This window comes from Dermacentor andersoni, chromosome 3 (assembly GCF_023375885.2).
Source record: "Dermacentor andersoni chromosome 3, qqDerAnde1_hic_scaffold, whole genome shotgun sequence".
Taxonomy (NCBI): domain Eukaryota; kingdom Metazoa; phylum Arthropoda; class Arachnida; order Ixodida; family Ixodidae; genus Dermacentor; species Dermacentor andersoni.
Genome location: NC_092816.1, coordinates 222918534 through 222942470, shown reverse-complemented (window position 1 = coordinate 222942470; position 23937 = coordinate 222918534). Strand labels below are relative to the sequence as shown.

General features: G+C 45.5%; 1 protein-coding gene and 1 long non-coding RNA gene across 3 annotated transcripts in view; one reads left to right on the top strand and one right to left on the bottom strand.

Moving 5' to 3' along the window:
* The window catches only part of vib (phosphatidylinositol transfer protein vib), a 79983-nt gene that overhangs the window by 26473 nt on the left and 29573 nt on the right, over nucleotides 1-23937 (top strand). Inside the window, exon 5 of one of the 2 annotated variants that reach the window (XM_050183852.3) lies at nucleotides 7987-8025. The exons of the other annotated variant lie outside the window; for it this stretch is intronic. Within the exon in view, the coding sequence (XP_050039809.1) occupies nucleotides 7987-8025 (39 nt within the window). The remainder of the gene's footprint in view (nucleotides 1-7986; nucleotides 8026-23937) is intronic. 2 annotated transcript variants of the gene reach the window in all.
* On the bottom strand, nucleotides 127-16497 carry LOC129385872 (uncharacterized). Its single transcript, XR_011893534.1, has 3 exons — nucleotides 16235-16497; nucleotides 8103-8158; nucleotides 127-1210 (listed from the first exon to the last, which is right to left on the bottom strand). It is a non-coding gene; the product is annotated as an uncharacterized lncRNA (long non-coding RNA).

The following is a 23937-nucleotide window of genomic DNA, read 5'->3' as shown; positions in this document are numbered from 1 at the left end:
CTAGGAGAATGCCAGCAAACTTGAAGAAGGGAAAAAATCGAGATGCAGACATAGACAAAGCGACAGCAAGATGGCTTCCCGTCGCTTTCTGTGTGTCTGCCTCTCAATTTTTTTCCCTTTTTCAAGTTTGCTGGCATTCTAGCATAACCATGTACGAACTAGCACAACAAGCCACTCTCATAATTTATATCATACGTGCATTCATTACATTGTTTACAAAGGTTTTGCAAAAGGCCTGCTCATATATTGGTTGTCTATGAGTGGCCACAGGTGCATTTCGCGTTCACCTAATGCGCAGCCCGAGGTGCACTGCGGGTCGTTGCGAAGTACAGATACTGCACACGTGACCTTGGTTCTCGCGTCTGTCAGTTCAGGCTGTGCTGCGCAAAATCAGTTTGGAGCGTTATTGGCCTTATGCCTGCATGCTAGCTTACGTCGCTCCGTCCTCCGTCCTGCACACAAGAACTTGGTACACGTCCGTGGTAGTTGCCAGCTGGTAGACCCAAACTCTTCTTCATGCATGTTGTCCAGCCCATGCACAGTCATGCCCTATCGCCGATGGGGTCTATGGCTACAAACCATGTAAGGGTGAACTAAGGGTGAACTTCCTGCAACGGCTTATTGCCCGCCGCACCAGCCGGCTTTGCTGTAGTCTGTAACCAAAGTTAGTGTTGCTGGCAAGTCACAAAGTTGCTAGTTGCTCCGATGCAGAGGCTTTATTGAGTAATAACAATCAGGAAAGCTGCTTGTGTGCTTATTTCAAGCCCCTCACAGCCCGGGTGTGATTGCGGGATGTCAAACTTCTTGCAATTGACCATTAAGAACAGTAATACTGTGATTGCTAGAAAGACTGCCTTGTGCTGTCTTCATCCTGCTCTTGCACTAAACTTTTCTGTGAGGAGGCACAATTGTTTATGCCCATCCAAGCTTGAGCTGCCGAAAGTGCCATGGCAATGGTGCATCGTTAACCCCCTTCAGTGCTTCGGAAAAGTGCAGCCTGACCATTACAGTTTGCCTGCTTTGTGTTGTTTCATGCTTGTTTAGCTTATTGATCATAGATGACAGCAGTGTACTGCCCTCGTCAAACAATTTAGAAAGAAGTTTTAGATGGGGATGTGGTTGACTCATGTCGGTGGGTATCCAGCATGCAGAAGAGAAGACCTGTGGCTTGGTGCCATTGCAGTTCTAGCGATGAATTGCTGGTTCGCTCCTAGAGTGCAAAAATAAAAAAGTGGAACAGAAGTGCTGTAGTCAATGTGGTGGCAGCTTATCCTGTTGGCTATTTATAGCCAGCTTATGTACAAACTGCACTTAACACAAACTATAAAGTTTCTTCAGCAAGTTCTATTTCTGCTGCCTTATTATCTTTTCTGTATGGTGCTTCATTATGAAAACCTGGAAAGATTTTCTCAGTAGAAGTTGTCAAAATACAAAATAAAACGCCTGGAAGGGCTCAGTGAGATGATGACACTGGACGAAGTATGATATTGTGCAAAACTGCAACATAGGTTCTTTTAGTGGAATAGCTGTACAGTACAGACAAGAAACTGTGGAGATCAGGTTTTTGAAAACACTGGAATAAATGTATGTAAGCAATGACACTTGACAAATCAAATATCTGAAGTGCCTTATATTGTCAACCAAAGGACTTATCAACCTGCCTTATCAACCAAAGGGACAGGCAGGATTCCGTAAAGGCTACTCAACAATGGACCATATTCACACTATCAATCAGGTGATAGAGAAATGTGCGGAATATAACCAACCCTTATACGTAGCTTTCATTGATTACGAGAAAGGGTTTGATTCAGTCGAAACCTCAGCAGTCATGGAGGCATTACGGAATCAGGGTGTAGACGAGCCATATGTAAAAATACTGAAAGATATATATAGCGGCTCCACAGCCACCGTAGTCCTCCATAAAGAAAGCAACCAAATCCCAATAAAAAAAGGCGTCAGGCAGGGAGATATGATCTCTCCAATGCTATTCACAGCGTGTTTTTACAGGAGGTATTCAGAGACCTGGATTGGGGAGAATTAGGGATAAGAGTCGATGGAGGATACCTCAGTAACTTGCGATTCGCTGATGATATTGCCTTGCTTAGTAACTCAGGGGACCAATTGCAATGCATTCTCACTGACCTGGAGAGGAAAAGCAGAGGGGTGGCTCTAAAAATTAATCTACAGCAAACTAAAGTAATGTTTAACAGTCTTGGAAGAGAACAGCAGTTTACGATAGGTAGCGAGGCACTGGAAGAGGTAAGGGAATACATTTACTTAGGGCAGGTAGTGACCGCGGATCCGTATATTGAGACTGAAATAATCGGAAGCATAAAAATGGGCTGGGGTGCATTTGGCAGGCATTCTCAGATCATGAACAGCAGGTTGCCATTATGCCTCCAGAGAAAAGTGTATAACAGCTGTGTCTTACCAGTACTCACGTACGGGGCAGAAACTTGGAGGCTTACGAAAAGGGTTCCACTTAAATTGAGGACGACACAACGAGCTATAGAAAGAAGAATGATGCGTGTAACGTTAAGGGATAGGAAAAGAGCAGATTGGGTGAGGGAACAAACGCGAGGTAATGACATCTTAGTTGACATCAAGAAAAAGAAATGGGCATGGGCAGTGCATGTAATGAGGAGGGAAGATAAGCGATGGTCATTCAGGGTTACGGACTGGATTCCAAGGGAAGGGAAGCGTAGCAGGGAGCGGCAGAAAGTTAGGTGGGCGGATGAGATTAAGTTTGCAGGGACAACATGGCTACAATTAGTACATGACCACCGGGGAAGTTGGAGAATTATGGGAGAGGCCTTTGCCCTGCAGTGGGCGTAACCAGGCTGATGATGATGATGATATTGACCAGATATTTGGACCTATGTGTAAGTGCCTATTTTATGGTACTTGATAGTTCGTTGGCCTCCCTAGTTGCTACTAAAATGACCGAGCTTATCATGTAGGTAATTTCTCATCCCTATATTTGTTGCACTGTGCGTTTGTCTTTTTCTGCTTTCTTATGAAGCTCTTAGTTGGTGCTTCTTTAGTGCACATCATTGATTGCTCTTTCGTCATTGGTTCTATTCTACTCTACGACAAAAGAATTTAGTTGAGACATACGAATAAAATAAAACATGTTTGTCACATTCCATATTCCATTCCATTCCTTGATTAAAGCACACTTGTCATTCATCTGTGCTTTTTTGGCATGACTTCCACACAGTGTGGAAGATGCCCTGATTAATTAATGGTGCAGTTGTGGCTTGTCCAAGATATTGGCATTACTTGTGTGTATTATTGATGCAGTGCTGAGCTGTAATGATGCACTCTACTGACACGACTAGCATCATAGGTCAGATTTAACAAGGAGACAGTGAGGCATACTTCACAACAACAAAAAAGGTTAAAAGCAAACATGTCTCCTTCCTTCACACTGTGCAGACGCATGGAACACTTTGCACCCTAACCTTTGAATGAAAGTCCTAAGCAGTGATGCTAATTTAGCAGGTGAGAGGCGTCACCTATATCACTTGAACAGGACGTTGCTTCTTTGTGGTTCTCCAATCATTAGGCTAGCAGCGCGATGCTATACTCGCTTGATCAGTTCAGTCGAGCATGCAACATTTTTGGAATATGTGTGCTATCACCTTTAATTTGTATGATTGCACTGTTGTAGTGAAGAACTGAGATAATTAACTTCATTGTTACTCACTGTTAAAGGGAAGCTGAAGAGTTTTCCAGAAAAAATGAGTGAAGAGCTGTACGTAATGGTTTTCAACCCTCCGAGTTCGAATATCGCATCGAAATGGAGCGAAAGAAACCGCAAACACATTTGATTTCGACGAAAAGTGCAGCAGCAGACTCCGGCAGCTCGTGCGCCTCGTTTCCGCCTGTGATTGGTCGGGCGCCTCGTGACGTCAACAGTGGTGTTCGTCCTGACCGACCGCTGCCGCCGCACATGAAGCACGGTGCAAGGTGGTTTGGCGCTGTGGTTTGGTGAAACTGTAAATTTTGAGAGCTTGCGTTTCTCTGAGGAGTTCGGCGTTGCTCCTTACATGTACGTACGTAGTCGGACTCTCCAAGAAGCAAAAGATGCTGGTAGCAAGCAGTGCTTTCAACGCGAACGAAAGCGAAGTGTTAGCATCTCCTCGTGTTAGAAATGTTCTTTCGTGAGTATGTTTTTTGCAAAGCTGTATTCAGCGATCCAGTGAGTTTGTTTCCGGGCAAACAACTGTACTGTTATGTTCCTGCATGCCTCCTCATGGAACGTAAGCAGGGGTGCGATCGTCGGCATTTGTGCGCTGCCCCAAAGCTGTTGGCAATCTACACAGACGGTTTACATGCGGGAAAAGGTTTACGGCTCTTGTAGGACGTGTAGTGGCCTTCATCAGCGCTTCATCCGCACGCTACCTGTAAGCGGAGCCGTAAAGGCAGCGAATTACGTCGGCTACGTGAGACAGCCGTTCGCTCTCTGTGCGCGAGGGGGAGCGCAGCGTCCTGGCGTGCGCCGGCTTTCAAACACATGCAAACTTTACACTTGCACTGCGTTGTGGTAGCTGCATGTAGGCTGTTTCACAACACACTTGCGAATAGAAAATTAACGGCGGTTTGCGACGAAACCTTCGTCAAGGGTGTGAGGTAAACATGTACCTTCCTTTCAACGTGCTAACACGAAGGAGCTAGCAGTAAATCAAAATCCAGGTTTGGACGAGTTCGTGTATTCATAAGGTCTTCCAAGACCAGTTACCATCCGTCCGCCTGCACCCATCCCGCCTTTGTGCGTTCGTTGCCCCGACATTTTCGTGCTGCGTTTAGAAAGCCTGCTAGCAGCAAGTCGTACTCTCACTCATTCACGCATTATTGATAAACTCTGGTAGTAATTGTCGTCACGGAAGTGGTTAGAACGACAGAAAGCTGGGCTAGTTTGTTGTAAGGATTCATTATGCAAAAAAGGTGAGGCGTGCAATCAGGACACAAAAGAAGAGAAGTGGACAACACGAACGCGTTCGTGTTGTCCACTTCTCTTGTGTCCTGTCTGCACGCCTCACCTTTTTTGCATAAGGAAGTGGTTAGAGCACAGCATTGTTGTTCTTGAGCTCTTGAAATTCTTTCAATTCACAGCAGCCTTCCCCTTAGCTGCAAGCTTCTTGTCTCACAGGAAGCAATGGAACATCGTCGCGGCCGCTGGTGTTCATGCAGCCATAGGCTGCACAGAACACCGGCATTATAGGCTCACCACTTTAATTTATGCTGCGCACGTAAACTACCACTCTACATACACACAAGTAAAGGAATGCAAGGTCGAGCGAAGCAGATTATGACGGCACGCACGCAGAAACAAGCACGGTCAGGCACGGTCGCGGAGACTGCGATGGAACGGAACACCAGCGCTGACGTCACTACGCCGCGGTTTCCAGTCTCCGCTCGCATCGTCGGCGTCAGCAGCAGCGCAGCGTTCGACGGGGGGCAGAGCAACAGCGCAATTTTAACCAGCGATTACGTCGCTCCTAAGTGAAAAATCCCGCACAAAATTTTACCTGCATGGTTTATAATGTGCCCACATCCGTATATGAACGCCTTAATGAATTCGACAGACTCTTCAGCTTCCCTTTAAGCATTGTAGTGTTGTTGACAATTAGTAGTCACATGCCCTGCTTCCCTCTGCAGCATGCTTCTGTCTGAAGCAAGAGCTTAGTGTTGTCATCAACAGTGAAGCAGATGACGAACCCGTGGTACAGGGGGGACAACACTGTGCTGAAGTGCTGTAGCACACAGCAAAAATGCTGTAACATGTTCTTGATAGTTAGCAGTTGTAAAATTTGTGCATCCTTACGTGCATTGTCTTTGATAGTAAGAAGTTGTAGAAATGGGACAGCTTTAGATGCATTCTCTTATAAATTCTGCTGGCAGACTGCATGTGTAGCCACAGTAGGAATCCTTAGCTAGTTTTTGATTTCAAATTTGTAGTTTCTTTTAGCCCTGTTGTCGTGGATGCATAGACTGGGACTGTGTACTGAAAACATCGTGGTATTTAAGCCCAGACTCCACATATGCTTGCTGGCACACGCTAGATCTCGTCTATGTGCACCTGCATGTCCACTGGCTGTGCAAGACTAGGAGAGTGTGTGGACATTCGTACTAGTCAGACTGGGTGCTCATGCTGGCTTGTGTTGACCCCTGCATAAAGCTACTTAATGTACAGAACACGCTGCTGTCTGACTTGCCTTGTCACTGAGGAGGTTCGCTGCTGTGGGAGCGGCTGCTGTACAGCTGTGGTGTTGTGCAAGCAAGCTTTCTTCTTCATGGGCGGTCTTGTGAGCAAGTGATTTTCTCTTTCAGCCTGATATCACTACCATAAAATGAAAACGCACACATTTTATTGAGTTTGATGAGCATTTCAAAGCACTATCAATTAAGTTCAATCCGGAGCAGCGCTTGCCAAGATGTCTAACCAAGGATGAGCACGTGCACTGGCATGTGTCTTGTAGATTCTCACTGTCATACATTGCTAGACAAGGTGTGTAGTAGCGAAGTAGGTGCAAGCCACTGAGTGTACATGGAGTCTGGGCTTTAGTTCATATTCCGCCACTCCACCCCCCCCCCCCCCCTTTTTTTTTTCTGCTTTGCTATGTGACTGCTTGCACCTATTTTTGTTTGAGTTAGTCATGCCTGTACCAGATTTTGTTGCTGTTGCGAACTAAGCATAAATTTGATTTTCCCAAGCTGCCTGCATGTTGCCTCCAAAAGACTGTACAGTGGCAGTATACTTGTAGGTGCAAGCTGACTTTCGCAGGGTTTATTCGGTAGCTCATGGTGATCTTGTTATATTGGGTAAAGGGTTGCATTACTGTTTTGCGTCTTCCACATGGATGGGAGCTCTGTTGGTGGCATAGTCATTCACGCTGGTGTTCCATCAATTACGTGTTCCACTTCCAAGTAGACAGTACAACAGACACGTGTACAATGAAAACAATGAACAATGTACAGTGATGACACATGTGATTGCACATACATCATGACGTATATGTGTACATTGCAACATACGTCGATTGTATATGATTTGCTTTAAGACATGTTGTATGTATGCAGTGTATGTCATGACGCACCTGTGTGCATCGTGATATGTGTAAAATGACACATGCCATCGATGTATGTCATGCATTGTTTACACTGTATGTGTGCTTTTGTTGTTCTGTCTACTTTTGCTGGAGCACTGCCTTTTCGAGAGATTAGTGCTGGAATGAGTTCATCAGAATGTTGACCAAAAGAAGTTGAGAAGACTGTCGATACTGAGCAGACAAGGGAAGTGCACTGTCACTAGCATTGATTGACATGTGACAGCTTGCATCTGCAGAAAGTGTAACCTTTGTGCAAGCTTTGCAAGGAGAGGAACAGGCAGCTCTTGGGAAGCAGGGTCATGCTGCAGAGTGATGCACGGTTGTACTAGTGTTTGCATGTAGTAATAAAGTGTCACAGTGTCATCTGCTGTAGCAAAGTTAATAATTTGGCAAGTTGGTCGATGTTCATTGTGATGAATGCAATGTGGGTGCTTGACAGGACGACTAGAAGCGCATGAGGCAAGCTCTGATTTGCAACTCATTTTTATTGGAAAGTATGCAGCTCTTATGCACTGTAGACTTAGTACATGTAGCAAACAAAATTAACAATATAAATTAAGACAAGCATATAGTCGAATACTGGTTCATTGCCTTGGTGTTTTGTGATTACATCTTTTGTTTCTTGCTTATACTGCTGCTATCTCTGTTCTTAAGTAAGGGATGTGTAATGCTGTGCACTCAACAAAAATGGCCTGGTGCACCTGTTTCACGTGCCTCTTGTTGTCCTGTATGTGCTGCATTCATCGCAATGTTGTCTGCTGCAGTGCTTTGAGGAGGAGCCAGCCAGGCAGTGTGCACGCTGTTCTCTCTCCCTCTTTTTTTATTTTTCTCTTGCCCCTTTGTCAAAGGCCTGAATGTGTGCGCATTCCAGGATGGACGCAGGCGGCATGCCGGTTGCGGTGCAGGAGAGGTAGTGACCTTTGCCCCACATTTTATTTTTTTTGTCTTGTGTGTGGCTGCAGCATGCTTCCACTAACGCTCACTCACCTGTCAGTTGTGGGTGCCCAGGGTGTCCTTGCGCATGCCATGTTTGCCAGGCCCTGCTGCAACTCAAATGCTTTAATTTAGCAAGCCATGTTTATGTGTAGAACAAACCCTTCGAAGGAGCAAAAATTTGGATGGCAGATCTCAGTTCAAATTTTTTGCTTTTAAATTTGGTTTAGAGAATTTTAATTTTGCAGTCATTTTGCTGAAGCTGAAGTGATGCTGCAATGCAACTTTTAATGAATTCAGCACTCTTTGTTTGCATAGACCAAATAAGTCAATAATCCCTAAATCATCACAAGATTGCCTAGGTTTGTCGACCCTGCCTATAGTAAAGGCCAGCCAGTATGAAGGTGCAATGAAACTGAATTTAAATGCAAGTACTCCTGCATTTTTTTGATGGCACAAATATATATTTTTATGTAAATGATTTTGTAATATCAACCAGCAAATATGGTGATGCTCTAGATATATCCGCATGGACAATATTAAAAAGTCAATGTGAGCAGTAATCCCAATTTTGTAATTAATAGCTAAGGCTTCGAACCTCAGTTTAAACGTGCAGAATTTTCCCTTGATTTGGGCCTATTCTGATTCATTTCCAAATTATTGCCAATAATCCCCAGATCTAGGAAAAATTCTCTAGAGTTGGCCACCCTGCATGCAAGTGATGACAGGTGCATTTTGATGCTGTCTTACGACACACTTTATACATAGTTGTAGTGCTGCCCAGTGTTCGTAGTTGCCATTCTACCTAAAGGACAGCAAAAATTTCACTGTAGTTGCAGTGCTGCAAGACACACAGTTTGGTCAACACTTATTTGGCACACAAACATTTGCTTTAAGGGAAAATTTTTCCGAAATTGCTTGTTATTGTTCAATATGGCAGGCTGGTTGCAGTCCTTACATAGGGTGTTTGCATAAAGTCTGTTTCTTGGCTTTCTCAGGGTGTTTTAGAATGCTGAAATTGTGGCCTACATGAGTGCACAGTTTTGAATAGTGATGTTGCATGTGGTTTTTGAACCAGAAGGAAAGATTACGGATTCTGGTGCTTCTGATATTTAAATTTATTTATTATTATTATTATAATTTTTGGTTCTCATATCTGCATACATCGTCTTATTTACAAGTCTCCACTCATGCTTGGGTCCAGAAGGACTTGCAGTATGTACAAATAAAATAAAGTGCCCAGATATTTAGCAGCAAGTTTCCAAAGTAGGAATTCTTAGCAACGTACCACATATACTCGTGTAAAGGCCGCACTTCTTTTTCTAGAATCTTGGCTGGGTGCGCTCCTTACATGAACTAGGCCAATGTCCATAACTGTAGCAAAGGGTAAGAGAGGCGCAAATGAAATAATGCTGCAACCTCAAGCGCCAGCCCATCGACCCTGACCAGTGCTGGTTCCTTTCTCAGAGGCGAAATGCCACCAATCTGACTGGAAGCATCGCCAACACAGCTGAGACGACTCGCCACACAAAAAAAATAATGGCACGGCGGCGGTGGCCTGAGCAGTGTCGACAGAAAAGCAAATGGCATCATCTGGCAGCAATGGAACGAACTTCGCTTCCTGACAGGACGTTTTGAATTTTCCCCCAAAATTTTGCCCTCCAAAGCGGGGGCGTGGCCCCTGCACAAAGGTGGCCCTTACACGAGTGTATACGGTATGTCTAGCTGGAGCAAGATATTAAGGTGGACGAAGATTCATTGTACATTCTGTAACATTGGAAAAACAACAGGGACAAATGGAAGAAAACAAAACACGACAGCGCAATGTTTTTCTTCCTTTTGTCGCTATTGTTTTCGCGCTGTTACAGAATGTACAATAAGTATGTCTAGCTGTATGTGGTAGGATATAAGATGGGTCGAGCTTTCTAAATGTTTTTGTGCTTTATTAGCTGTGCAGCACTCGGGTGACAATAAAATGAACTTGGGAGGAAAAAAATGCAATAGAAATATGTGCTGCAATATGAGTGGCGTTTGCTGCTATACAAGGGCTTCAGTAATTGCTTAGTTGAGTGTTTGTAGTGAACCCATTGGTGTATTTCATGCTGAATATTTGAGCACTTGATTTAGCCTTTTCTGGAATTTTATGTACTGTTACTTCTGCATTTTCTTCAGCTAATTCTCTAGCCTGTCTTTCACCTCTTTGCATGTGGTGCGTTGGGTTTCACCTAAATGTTGCATGTGAACTCAACTTGCCTGAGCAGTTACGACTCATCTAGGTAGAGACATGTAACGTTCTGTGCTGCTGGTCTTTGTCTATGGTGTTTGCTTTGTTGAATGTTATTATGTATGTAGTATGTAGGCTTAGTAATAAAACACATCAAGTTAGATTGGGCTCGTAGGTTGCAGTTCTGAAATACCAGATTGGTTACTTCTGTGAGGATTGGGTGCTCAGCGTGTGAGGAAACACGGAATTGGGGGTACCATCTAGAATCACTCCCTTGATTCGTCGTATTTTAGGAGCCGCTTTATTCTCGTCAAACTCGAGCTATGATGACAACGAAGCTGCGGCACATTTTGATGATGATCTGTACAGATCAGAAAGACTTAAGTGTGGTGATGATAAATACAGATGAGGAAGATAGAAGTCACATGTTAGACTCGCACAGTATCAGTGTCCAGCTAAGTGCAGTCATTCATTCATAAAAAAGAAGAGTACATTGCACATAGTGATAAGCAAGACCTCAACCAGCTAACTCTACAGCCCAAGGAATCTGAGATTGCAGTGATGGTCAATCAGTTTAGGGTCAGCTAAAGCTTTGCTTGGGCAAGCATATGTAGAGATTATTGAAAGAGCAAGGAGTTTGCTTTTAACTCTGAGCTTTTTTTTTTTTCTTTGCTGTATTTGATTGAGCAACTGTGTTACCTTGGTGTACTTGTCAACTCAATTAGGCCAGGTTAATAATTATTTGTTGGGTAATAAATAATTGGCTGCACTACTGCGTTAGTCTTGCATTGGTCAGTGGTTGTAGCGTTTTGCTGCTGGCCGTGAGGTTGGGGGCCTGCATTAGCGAGCAAAAATATAGGACATTTGGGTCTTACGAGCTTAACTGCTCAGAATTTTGGTGCTGAAGTATGCCAGGTCACTAGCCCAGGACAATGGTCTCCTGAACTCGCATTGCCATCTTGCATTATTCATGCTGCATAGCCCGCCCACTGTGTACATGACTTGCGTATTCTAGTGATGTATCACAAGGCAACTGTAATATCAAACATTAGTAGAAATATGTGCTCGCTGGTGAGAGAAATGTTAATGATAGGTGGAAAGTGTTATCCAAGCAAAAGACATGGCATGCTACTTCGTGTATATATAAAATATATAACAAGAAATAAAAAGACGAAAGAAAATAAAAAAAAATGCCCATATATCCACTAGCACAAAAACTGTGAAAGGTAGGTGGAGCAGTGACTACCACAAAATGAACAAAGCTGAAAGTGGAGCTTTATGGCACCATCAATAACCAAAACGTTATACATCCAGGTGGGGTGTAGCCAGAAGGATAGAAATGGATATCTACTGTTTCCTTGTGATACATTGCTGGAATGTGCATATTGTGTACACAGTTGGTGGGTTATATGGTGGGAATAATGCAAGGTGGCAGTGCGAGTTCAGGAAACTATTGCCCTTGGCTTGCGGCCTGCCATAACACAGCACCAACATTCTGAACACATTAGCTCACAGAACCTAAAAGCAAAACATTTTTTTTACACTACTGTAGTTTCTGGCCATGGTGGCTGCATTCCACCCCTATTGGATTCCAAGGGGGGCAGAATGCTAAAAAACATTTGTGTACCAAGCATTTGGTACATCCATGGACCACAGGCAGTCGTGACTAGTCCGATGCCCGTCATTGCTGCATCTCTTTGTCTCCGTGTTGCTGTGTTATAATGAACCCATTTGATCGATGTTGGCCTCACCTGTGTGGCCCTGACTTGATATGTAAAGGCGTGCCAATATTTGAAAAATTTCGAATATTTGTTTCGATATGAGATTTCACTCTTCCAATTTGTCGTATATTTGTACCATTTGAATACTAAAAGCGACAACAGTTGTTATAGTCTACCGGGAGAAAGGCTGATGCGTGCGGAGACTCTTTGGAATGATTCTACTGCAAGACAGTGTTGTGCACATGAGCAAGTTCTTGAGCAAATGCAAAGATAACGCTTTTGTACAGTAGTTTCCAGTTTTCATGAGCATGCAACTTGGCCTCTGAGCCACTTACCCTAAAAACCCTCGTATAATACGAACCCGCATATAGTACGAGATGAAATTTTTGGGACGCGAAATGGAAAAAAGTTTTATCCGTTTATAATACGAGTTAGGAAAACTCAAGGAAAGAATTTATTTAAATTGCGCTCCGCACTTCAATCGCTGTCTCCCTCAGCTGCGCTCTCTTCGGATAGTTCCTTGTCGGACATATCTTCCCAGAGGCACTCATCCTCTGTGCCATTGAGCACGTTCAAGGTGCCGCACTTCTTGAATGCACGACACAAGGTCCTCTGGTATGCTGGCCCATGTGTCCACAATCCACTTGCATAGCATGGCTGGTGAAGCCCACTTGAGTCGCTCGGTCGGCATCACTGCAGGTTCACCTGAGCGCATCCAATCTGCGTAACACCGCTTGAACGGCTTGTTCACGCAAATATCTAAAGGCTGCAGTTGAGACGCCATCCCACCCAGGATAACAATGAGTTCAGTGCCGGATTTGCGCAACAGCCTCTTCACTGAGTCGGCCAAATGGCAACGAAATGCGTCCAGCACGAGGATGGACGGGAATGACAGCAGTGTGTCAGGCTGCCTACAGCAGACGGACTTTGTCCAGTCGAGCACAAGATTCTCGTTCATCAAGCATTTCTCATGGCATCTCACGACCACATTTTTTTGGCAGCTCTTCACCTTTAGGCACTGTCTTGCGCTTGAAGACGACATAGGTCGGGAGCTTGCGTCCGTCTGCCGTGCACGACAACATGACGGTAACTCGTGTTTTCTCATTGCCAGTGGACCGACATAAACTTGTTTAGAGCCCTTTTCGTGCATGGTGAGGGGCGATGGCTTATCCAGATAAACCGGCATTTGGTCAGCATTGCCGATTTGCCCTAGCTGGAAGTTCTTGGACTTGCGCAGCGAAATAATGTGGGGCTTGCTGTTGGCGTATGAACGCCGTCAGGGCGAGTTCGATATCCGGGAATGTCCCACTCTTCGGGCTGCAAAAGCTTCTTCACATTCCGCTGCAAGCGAAAAGGGCTTCCTTCTGTCGATGCCACTCGCGAATGCTTCCCTCGTTGACACCAACTGCCTCCTGGCCACACTGTTGCCGATGTCCTGTGCAGCTAAAATAACCTTTCTCCTGAAAGCAGCCGAGTGTTGTTTTCGTGGTCCGGACATCTTGGTCCTTCAATGCGGAATAAAAAAGATGCACTTCACGAAGCGTGGTTTGCACGTGCACTGCCAAGGTGTGCACTCAACAATAAAGAAACGATGCTGTAGTCACGCAACAATAATGAAACCAAGCCGTAGTGTTGGATCTAGAGGACAATCCCAATTGCTGTCCCCAGATTTTGGACCTTGTTGTTGGGTGCGGGAGTTGGCCGAGGTTGAGGAGGACTTTGAGATAAAAACTGGAGGTCTATTTACATTATTTACAGTGAGAGTACAAAGAAATTAACAGTCGTAAGGTCATTACGGGCCGGCAGCAACTCAGATGCTGCGGCCCATGGCAAGAAGCTCGAAAGAGATGAATGAAGGAATGCTCTCTTGCTGCCCCTGGTCCCTGGCTTTTAACCCCTTCGGTGTCTCGGAAGTCACTTCACGTTCGGCCAATCGGCGAGCCCGCTCAGGTGGCGTCATTTTTGGCCAATGGTAGGCGCCCGTGCGAGTGCAAGTCACACCCGGCACAGAGGGTCGCTCCTTGGGCTCCAATTGTCCGAGGGATTACTTGTCTGCGGTATTGCCTTCCTGGTCTGCAACTGCCGTCACAAAGGCGGACGGGGGAGGGGGATTGCTCCCAGGGCTTCACGGTGAATTACGGCCGTCGTTGCCTCGCGGCTTGCAAGCGCCGTCACAATAGGCGGATGAGGGGAGACGGGTTGTCTTCGAGCGACCTTTCAGAGCTGCAAAGCAGCTTTCTACCAGACCCACGTTACCTGGAACCGTGCTGGGCTCCCGCTACACTTTCGGGAAGAGTCAAGCAGTGGGACAATAGCTCCACATGCGGCGCATGAGGTGGGGGACGCCAACTTGTTTGGACGTGCCGCCCCTCGGGAACGTGGTAGATGTGCTTCTGCGCTCCTTAATTAGGTGTGACGTGATTCGATGTGGTCTGGTGAACTCGAAGTAGGCTCAGGAAAAGGTCCCGTATCTAACAGTAGCCACGCAGCAATAAGAAAGCCAAGCTGTAGCCACGCAGCAATAACGAAGTCGAGCCATAGCCATGCAGCAGTAACGAAACCAAAACTTCTAGCCCAAATTTCTGACTGAAATTTTTGTCTGGATCCGCATATAGTAAGAGGTGCAAATTTGGGACGCTAATAATAGGAAAAAAACCCCTCGTATTATACGTGGGTTTTTATGGTACTTGGCCATCTAAGCAACTTTGCACTCTCTTAGAACAATCTGCAGTGCTGTAGTATACTTAGATCCTTAAGCGAGCGCTACACTTTACTATGTGCATCTGATTACATGCTGTTCCTTTGTTTCACCACTGCCATTGTCATAATGTGCCAGGTACAACTGCCTTTCTTCAGTTGACCTGAGATACAGTTGTTAAGGGCATTAGGTGCGTCACATAATTTTGTTTTGTTGCTAAACAGACTTCACGGAAAGATTGGAGGTACTTGGTATTCAATTTGATATTCATAGGTCGTTATTGTCAAATATTCATATTCATTTCAAACAGAAAATTTCTTATTCGGTGGTAAACTATGCAAGTAGCAAAAGTAGCTTCTCTGCATGACCAGTGATGCATCAGGTCTCATTCACCAAACAAACACAGGCAGTAAGTGTGTGCTTGCCTGCGGCTCTCACATTCTTGATTGCACTAGTTTGGCCCCAGGCCTTTTCCAGTATGGGCTCCAACAAATGGCAGCGGAGCCATGTTCGCTAGAAAGCCAACCAGTAAAAGCCCCCCGCAGGGGCGTCTGCATCAACAGGCGTTTGGTGTGTTGCGACACCACGTACCCGAGCACATGAGGGTTGGACCCTCCCGCGTGTAGCCGTGCGCGGCCTAGCCGTGTCTGGGGAAAGGGGGATCCTGGAGGTTGAGCCGATGCTGGGTGTCTGGACCTTTAAGGCCCCCCGGCGGAGGCAACACACCTCTTTGGCCTCTGCTTCACATAGACGGCACCTCCAGACTGACCCACCTGGAGGAAATCGGCAGTCGCCTTTTCCTGTCCTCCTCTCCATTCTTCGTCTTTCTCTGCCACTTTTAAATCTTTCCTCTCTTCTCTTCACTTCTCCTCACTTCCTAGTTTCCCGGCGGCAAGGGTTAACCTTGTGTAGCTAGCCAGCCTTGGTTATGCTGTATTTGGTTATAGCAGCGATGTACGGCTGGCGTTGGCAGGGTTCCTGTAGCAGGAACTCCTGTCACGTCCCCCTGTTGGGCTCCATGATGGGTGGTCGGCATCGCGGCCGAAAACCCAACTGTACTTATGGAAAACGCTTTTCCTAAACTTCCTGATCGCCCTCAGAAACGAGGGCGCACCGAAGAGGTCTTTCAGTTTTTCGGACGGCAAGTCCACAACTTTCCTCGTTTTCATGTGATCCATGCAGAAAAACCAGCTAAACAAGTGCGAACAATCTCCCCGTTCCTTGTATCTAAGTCTCTTACCGAAGTTTTTGGACCAGGATATAAGGTGTCGAGGATGGCTAGTGGTGACCTCCTCTTGGAACTCCGCGATCAGAAGCAATTTGAAAAACTGCCTCAGCTAGTATCATTTGGGGAGACCCAAATAGTAGTAACCCCGCACCGCACGATGAATACCTCCCGCGGCGTTGTCTCGGACGATGATTTGCTGGAGCTCACTGAGGCTGAGCTATTGGAGGGCTTCAGCGAACAGAATGTTATAAATGTCAAAAGAATTAAGATTAGGCGAGATGGTAAAGAAATTGCAACCAAACACCTAATACTCACCTTCAATTCAAGTGTCCTGCCCGAGTCAATCGAGGCCGGGTACATCAAGCTCCGTGTAAGACCGTACGTGCCAAATCCCCTCCGATGTTTCAAGTGCCAGCGTTTTGGCCACAGTTCACAGAGCTGCCGAGGCCGCCAAACTTGTGCGAAATGCAGCGCGCATGAACACTCCTCTGAAGCTTGTGAGAATTCTCTCCACTGTGTAAATTGTGATGGGGAGCACGCCGCGTACTCGCGGTCGTGCCCATCCTGGAAGAAAGAAAAAGAAATAGTGATGATCAAAGTGAAAGCAAATATCTCATTCAAGGAGGCACGTAGGCGGGTAGCATACCTGCCAAAGAAAAGCTTTGCCGAAGTGGCACGTCAGGGGGCAGCGTCACAACGGCCTCCGGCGGCTGTCCGACCCACAAACAGTGAGTCGGCAGTTACGCCATCTGCCCCCATGGCGGTTGCAGCTAGCGCTGCTCTGCCAACCCAGCAGACGGGGCCATCGACCCTGAAGGTGGGCGCAGCCGAGGCTGCCCCAACCTCCGAGGCCCCTTCCAGCGCTGGCAACGGCCAGCGCAGCCAAATCCCTCAGGGAGCTCCATCGACCTCCGGGCTGGTGGGCGCAGGGGTCTTGCCTTCCGGGGCAGGACTCTCTCGGAAAACCTCTCGCTTGCAAGAGCGCCTGTCCGGCGTCTCACAGGAGGCAATGGACACTACACCTGTCCTTAAGGCGCACCAAATGCCTAAGGAGCGCCTCGACTCGCTCGAGCGCTTCAGAAAGGGCAAAACCCCTATTACAGGGCCTCGAAAGGGCTCTGTAATCTAAGACATTCCTTCCGTTTCTGTATGCACAGCACCAATTTACTTTAAGAATGGATACACACATAATTCAGTGGAACGTCAGAGGTCTTCTTAGAAACCTTGATGATGTACACGAACTCATCCACAAACATAATCCAAAAGTGCTGTGTTTACAGGAAACACACTTAAAATCCAAACACACCAACTTTCTCCGAACGTATGTTACGTTTCGCAAAGATTGCGATGATGCCGTCGCATCATCGGGTGGTGTTGCGATTGTCACTCAGAAAAGTATAGCCTGTCAACCTTTACAGCTACAAACGCCCCTTGAAGCAGTGGCGGTTCGAGCTGTTCTCCTAAACAAACTCATCACTATTAGCTCTCTTTACATACCCCCACATTACAAATTAACGAAACATGAATTCCAATCCTTTATAGATCAATTGCCAGAACCTTATGTTGTTCTTGGCGATTTCAATGCGCACAGCTCCCTGTGGGGCGACTCTCGTATAGATGCGCGAGGTCGTCTTGTTGAACAGTTCCTTTTTTCCTCTGGTGCGCGCCTTCTGAATAGGGAGAAACCCACATATTACTGTCTCGCAAACACCTTTTCTTCAATTGATCTGAGCATAGTTTCCCCGCCCATACTGCCTGAACTCGAATGGGAAGTTACGAACAATCCTTACGGAAGCGACCACTTCCCCATACTATTAAGAACACTTAAACAAAACGAATATCCACCACAGGCTCCTAGGTGGAAGATTGACACAGCAGACTGGGAGAAATTCCGAACCTTAACTAGCATAACATGCGATGACATGTCCTCGTTAGAAATTGATGCTGCTGTGGATTACTTTACAGCCTTCATTATAGATGCCGCATCTAAATGCATACGTGAAGTAAGTGGCTCGGCATGCAAACGGCATGTCCCGTGGTGGAACGATGAATGTAGAATTGCACGTAGGAATCAAAACAAAGCGTGGGGGTCGCTGCCCTTCGCCCACTGCAGAGAATCTTGTTAACTTTAAGAAAGTTAAGTCTCAAGGCAGGAGAACCCACCGACAGGCCAGAAGAGAGAGTTGGCAAAAGTTTTTATCGAACATCGACTTGTTTACAGATGAGGCGAAAGTCTGGAACCGCGTAAATAGAATTAGAGGGCGACAAACATATTCACTCCCTCTGGTAAACACACAGGATGATACGCTGCAACATCAGGCAGACTCACTTGGGGAGCACTTTGAGAGTGTGTCAAGTTCAAAACATTATTCGAAAACCTTTCTGAAATATAAACAAATAGAAGAATGTAAGCCACTCAAAAGAAAATGTCTACAGAATGAATCGTACAACTGCCCTTTCAGTATTGCGGAGTTGAAAGCTGCCTTGAGCTCATGCAAGAGCTCTGCACCCGGATCTGACAGAATCATGTATGACATGATCAAAAACCTACACAATGACACCAAAGTTACACTACTCACAATTTTTAACACCATTTGGGCTGCAGGATACCTCCCAACTGCATGGAAAGAAGCCATTGTGGTTCCTGTTTTGAAACACGGCAAAGATCCTTCCTCAGTGGCAAGTTACCGCCCGATCGCCCTCACAAGTTGCCTTTGTAAGGTATTTGAAAAAATGATTAATCGGCGACTCATCCATTTTCTTGAAATGAGCAAAATGCTTGATCCGTATCAGTGCGGCTTCCGAGAAGGGCAGTCTACAACCGATCATCTCGTACGTGTTGAAGCAAATATCCGGGACGCATTTATACATAAACAGTTCTTCCTATCGATATTTCTCGATATGGAAAAGGCGTATGATACAGCGTGGCGTTACGGAATCCTAAGAGACTTGTCAGAAATGGGCATCCATGGTAATATGCTCAACCTAATAGAAAGCTATCTGTCCAGTCGTACCTTCCGGGTAAAAGTCTGCAATGTACTTTCATGACCTTTTGTGCAAGAAACGGGTGTAACCCAAGGAGGCGTGCTCAGCTGCACACTCTTCATCGTGAAGATGAACACGCTTCGCGCTTCATTACCACCGACAATCTTTTATTGTGTCTATGTGGACGACATACAAATAGCTTTCAAATCTTGTAACCTCGCAGTCTGCGAGAGACAGGTACAGCATGGCCTGAACAAAGTCTCAATGTGGGCAGACAAGAATGGATTTAAGATCAATCCTAACAAAAGCTCTTGCGTTCTTTTTACAAGAAAGAGAGGAATGATCCCAGATCCTTGCTTAGAACTATGTGGAGAACAAATACCCGTAAACAAAGAGCACAAATTTCTAGGTGTTATACTAGACTACAGACTCACTTTCGTCCCCCACATTAAACATCTTAAAGAAGAATGTTTCAAAACAATGAACCTAATGAAACTTCTATCCCATACTTCGTGGGGTAGTGACAGGAAGTGCTTAATCAATCTTTATAAGAGCCTGAGCCGTTCACGATTAGATTATGGTGCCGTGATCTATCATTCTGCCACCCCGAGTGCGCTAAAGATGCTAGATCCTGTTCACCATCTAGGTATCCGTTTAGCCACAGGAGCTTTCAGAACGAGTCCCGTACAAAGTTTATATGCGGAATCGAATGAGTGGTCACTTCATATCCAGAGAACATACATCAGCCAAATATATTTTTTGAAAGTCCACTCTAATCCTCAACATCCGTGTTATAATACCGTTAACGAGATGACATATGCTACACTCTTCCGCAATCGTCCCTCCGTAAGACAGCCTTTCTCGCTGCGCGTGAGGGAGCTTAGTCATGAAATGCATGTTCCACTCCTCGAGCTTTGCCTAATGCATCCAGACAAGCTGCTACCTCCTTGGGAGTGGCAGCTGATACAATGCGATATATCTTTCATGCAAGTTACAAAATACGCTCCAGAGATTGAAATCCAAATGCATTTCCGGGAACTCCAGCACAAACACTCCTGCACGGAGTTCTACACAGATGCATCGAAGTCACACGACGGGGTGTCCTACACAGCCATCGGTACATCCTTCTCGGAAACCGATGTACTGCATCCGGAAACAAGTATCTTTACGGCTGAGGCCTACGCACTATTGTCGGCTGTGAAGCATATCAGGAAATCAAAACTCCAGAAATCAGTCATATATACGGACTCCCTTAGTGTTGTGAAGGCCTTGATGTCATTCTCTAACCATAAAAATCCGGTAATTAATGAACTCTATTCCGTTCTTTGTAAAGCGTATATAGGTAACCAGCATGTCATCATATGCTGGGTGCCAGGGCACAGGGGCATCGAAGGTAATGTTCTGGCGGACCAGATGGCCACGTTGGTTGCATCGCATTCTGCTAATCCCACCGCTGCAGTTCCTGTCACAGACCTGAAGCCCTTCTTACGGAGGAAACTACGGAACCACTGGCAACGCCTATGGGACACGGAAACAAATAATAAGCTCCACGTGATAAAGCCACAGTTAGGGTTCTGGCCCTCTGTAACAAAATCACGCCAAACAGATGTCCTATTCTGTCGTCTCAGAATAGGACACACATTTGGCACCCATAGTTTTCTACTCACCGGAAATGACCCTCCAACCTGCGGTAGATGCGGGGAGAGGCGACCGTCCTCCACGTCCTCCTGGAGTGTCGGGCAGCCGAATCTGAGAGAAAGAAACATTTTCCCCTAGCATACCGGCAGCAGATCTTCCTTCATCCAGTAATGTTACTCGGCCCAGAACCGCTATTTGACACCAATGCAGTCCTAAGCTATCTGAAAGATGTTGTGTTGCATGTTGTTAGCCCCACATGTTCGTAGCGTCTCCTTTCTTCAGAGGATGGCGCTGTGATAGTTTTTTCGTATAGCACGTGCCTCTAGGTCCTTGTGTTTCAAGGGCTCCGGCGAGGCAACAGTGCTCCAGGTATTTTTACCATCTCATATATTTTCTATTCTGCGTCATTCTTTTACGATGGATTTTAATGTTCATAGTATTCGTCATTTGTCATCGCCATAATTTTATAGCAAGTAGATTTTACGCACTTTACAGCGACTATTTTTAGGCCACTTTACAGCCAAGTCACATCTTCCATAATACATCGTCGACATTACCACTTGTCATGGCGCTCTTTGGCCACACCTGGCCCTTTGCGCCACAAAACACCGCAAATCATCATCATCATCAGTAGAAGCCCTGCTTAGTCTATAAGTGATGCCCGCCACAGGACAAGTTGATTCATGGCCTTCAGCCTGAGTCTTTAGCCTATTAAGTTTGTGAAAGCAGACAACGAAAGTGCACCACACAGGTGTCTTTTCTAATCAATGCCCAGTGCTGTGAAGCACAACTTGAGCTACCACCTACACTGTTGCTGCCTTTCTTTTTGATGCATAAGGGTGCATTAAAGCTGGCGATTGACAGAGGTCGCATAACCAACTGCGTCTGGTGACCATGGAGCAATTCGCAATGACTGTTGTTCGCACTGGCAAGTGCAGACTGCCCGTTGCCACACTGAAATGTCATGTCTGATCGTGGCGCCATCAGCACGTAAAATAAGAGTCTGCATGTACAGACAGAATGGGTACCAAGAGAAGGGAAGCACATTAGAGGACGGCAGAGGAGTAGATGGTATGACAAAATTAGGAAATTTGCAGGTGCTAGTTGGAATCGGTTGGTGCATGACAATGGTATTTGGAAATTGCACGGAGAGGCCTTCGTCCTGCAATGGACATAAATATGATGATGATGATCATCACACAGACACCCTGCTCTTACTGCTGATCATGCTGATTGTTTCAGTCGGTTTGCGACTGTAGCCATGCGACTGAAAATTTGAGCAGCGAGCGACTGACCCAAAACATTTAATTTTCAACCAAGTGACCATTTGCGACCAACTTGGTCGTGCGACCTCTGCGAGTCGCCGGTGTGAATGAGCCCTTAGGCTTTTCACACTTTATCATGTCACCAAGTTGCAAGCTATACGCAGAAATATAGTACTGTAATAATGGAATGGTGAATATAAATGTAATGATACTAAAATGTGCACGTGTCGTGCTCTTTTGTTCATCTGGGTTATCTTTGCGTCATCTGTTTTTGTGCGTTTGTTTGTTGGCAACCACTACCCAAGGTAACTTTTCTATGCAAATGAGGGGGGGGGGGTACCTTTACTAGTACAGATGTGAATAACACCCACCATTCGCCATAAAAACGCTTAAAGTCACAAAAGAGAAATGAAATAAAGTGTATTGTACAGGTACGCTTGTGCGATAGACCTCTCCTTTACTTGGCAAACAAACAACTACGTCAAATGGACTCGCGCAGGAAAGCAGCGCAGGAAGCACATTGCCAAGAACAAGTAAAGAAGCGAAAGTGTAAAATAAAAATTATTTTAGTAGAATAGAACCTTAAAAAACAGCAGTTGGTAAAAAAGGCACACGGACCGCGCGAAGTTGTGTTACTCCGCTTACTCCGCCTGCCAATCACAGAAGAAAAAATCATCGTCATGCGGCCTTTTCAAAATGGCGTCGTACTTGATACTTTGGAGCGTCTGCTGTTCTTGAAGAGCCTTTTCATCGGTGGAAGCAATGAGGTGTGCAACAGACATGGACAAACTGTATGGAGTCTGAGCATGTCGCTCTTCAAAATCTGCGGTGCAGTTCATTTCACTGCTGAACCCATTTTACTCATGAACCTTCACTGCTCTCAACTGAAGTGAACCTTCACAACAAATAGTTGTAGCGAAGCAAGCATGTTATTTCAGTTCAATAAAGAATTAGGCATTCGCCATTTCACTATAACAGGCGAGGGAAATTATTTTTGTAGTTACCGCCTTATTTGGGTAACAGAAAAATTTGAAGTACGAATTGTTTGCAGCCTCGCGGAGAAACAGTGGCTGGCGGTTATGAGGGTGTGAGCGGGGCTTCATTGCAGACTTAAGTTGTATCCTACTGTAGCAGCATTTTTTTTTTTTTAATTAGCTCTGGAAGGATTGTACAGAAATATATATTTGAGGAACAATCACAGTTCTTTTGCGTCCCTCGTTTACTGCTCTAACAAGTTAAGTGCCACAACCGACTCGTATTGTTATTTGGTAAGTTACGTAACGATGCGTGGCCGCCAGTCGCGTACAACCGTGTATGGCGCAGGAAGCTGTGATTCTACACGTACTACGCCCACCGCGGATGGTTAGAAAAACGCCTACATAAGCACAGCAAAGAAGTGGCTACGTTAGGCGGCTCGAATGATAACTGTAGAAGCATCATTCAGAACACAAGGAATTGTCCTACACTTCTGCCGGCGTTTTCTGTACTTCCTTCTTAAATAAAAAGATGTTGATCCATACATATTTTTATAAACAACGGTTAAATTTGTTAATTTTTGCTTTTCCTTCCTGTTTGGCTGTTACCTTGGCTCTCTCCCTTAGATCGCTTAATTTCTCAAATACTTGCGACTCTTGTTTCCAGTTGGCAATATTGCACGAAAAGAGCTGTACAATTAGCAAAAAACGAGACAAGTTAACGGGTGACAGTCATATTGCCTATGAGTTTAAGGGTTATTGCAGGGTTTGATGATGGATGCTGTCTCGCATTATTTTATTTTCCACCTTATCTAACCCATATCACAGGTAAGTGGTTCCGAGGATCTGTCAGGGTCGCGGCGAGCCATCACTCGAGGAAATAATTAAACAAAAAGAAAAGTTTAACGCAATTGGCATTTTCTCTGGCCGCAACTTGTTCCACATGCATACAGACCAGTTGACCGCGAACTGGCCATTTGGCAATTTAAGAGCACTACATTTCATCAAAACTTGTTAGATTGTCATTTTGTTACTTTGCAGTGCAGTTCTTTCCTTCATCAACTTACAATGAACTAGACCCAAGCAGACATCTAGTTCTGTGGCATCATAGAGAGCTGATGTAAGAATTGCAAAGTAGTGTCGCCATCTGCCTTTC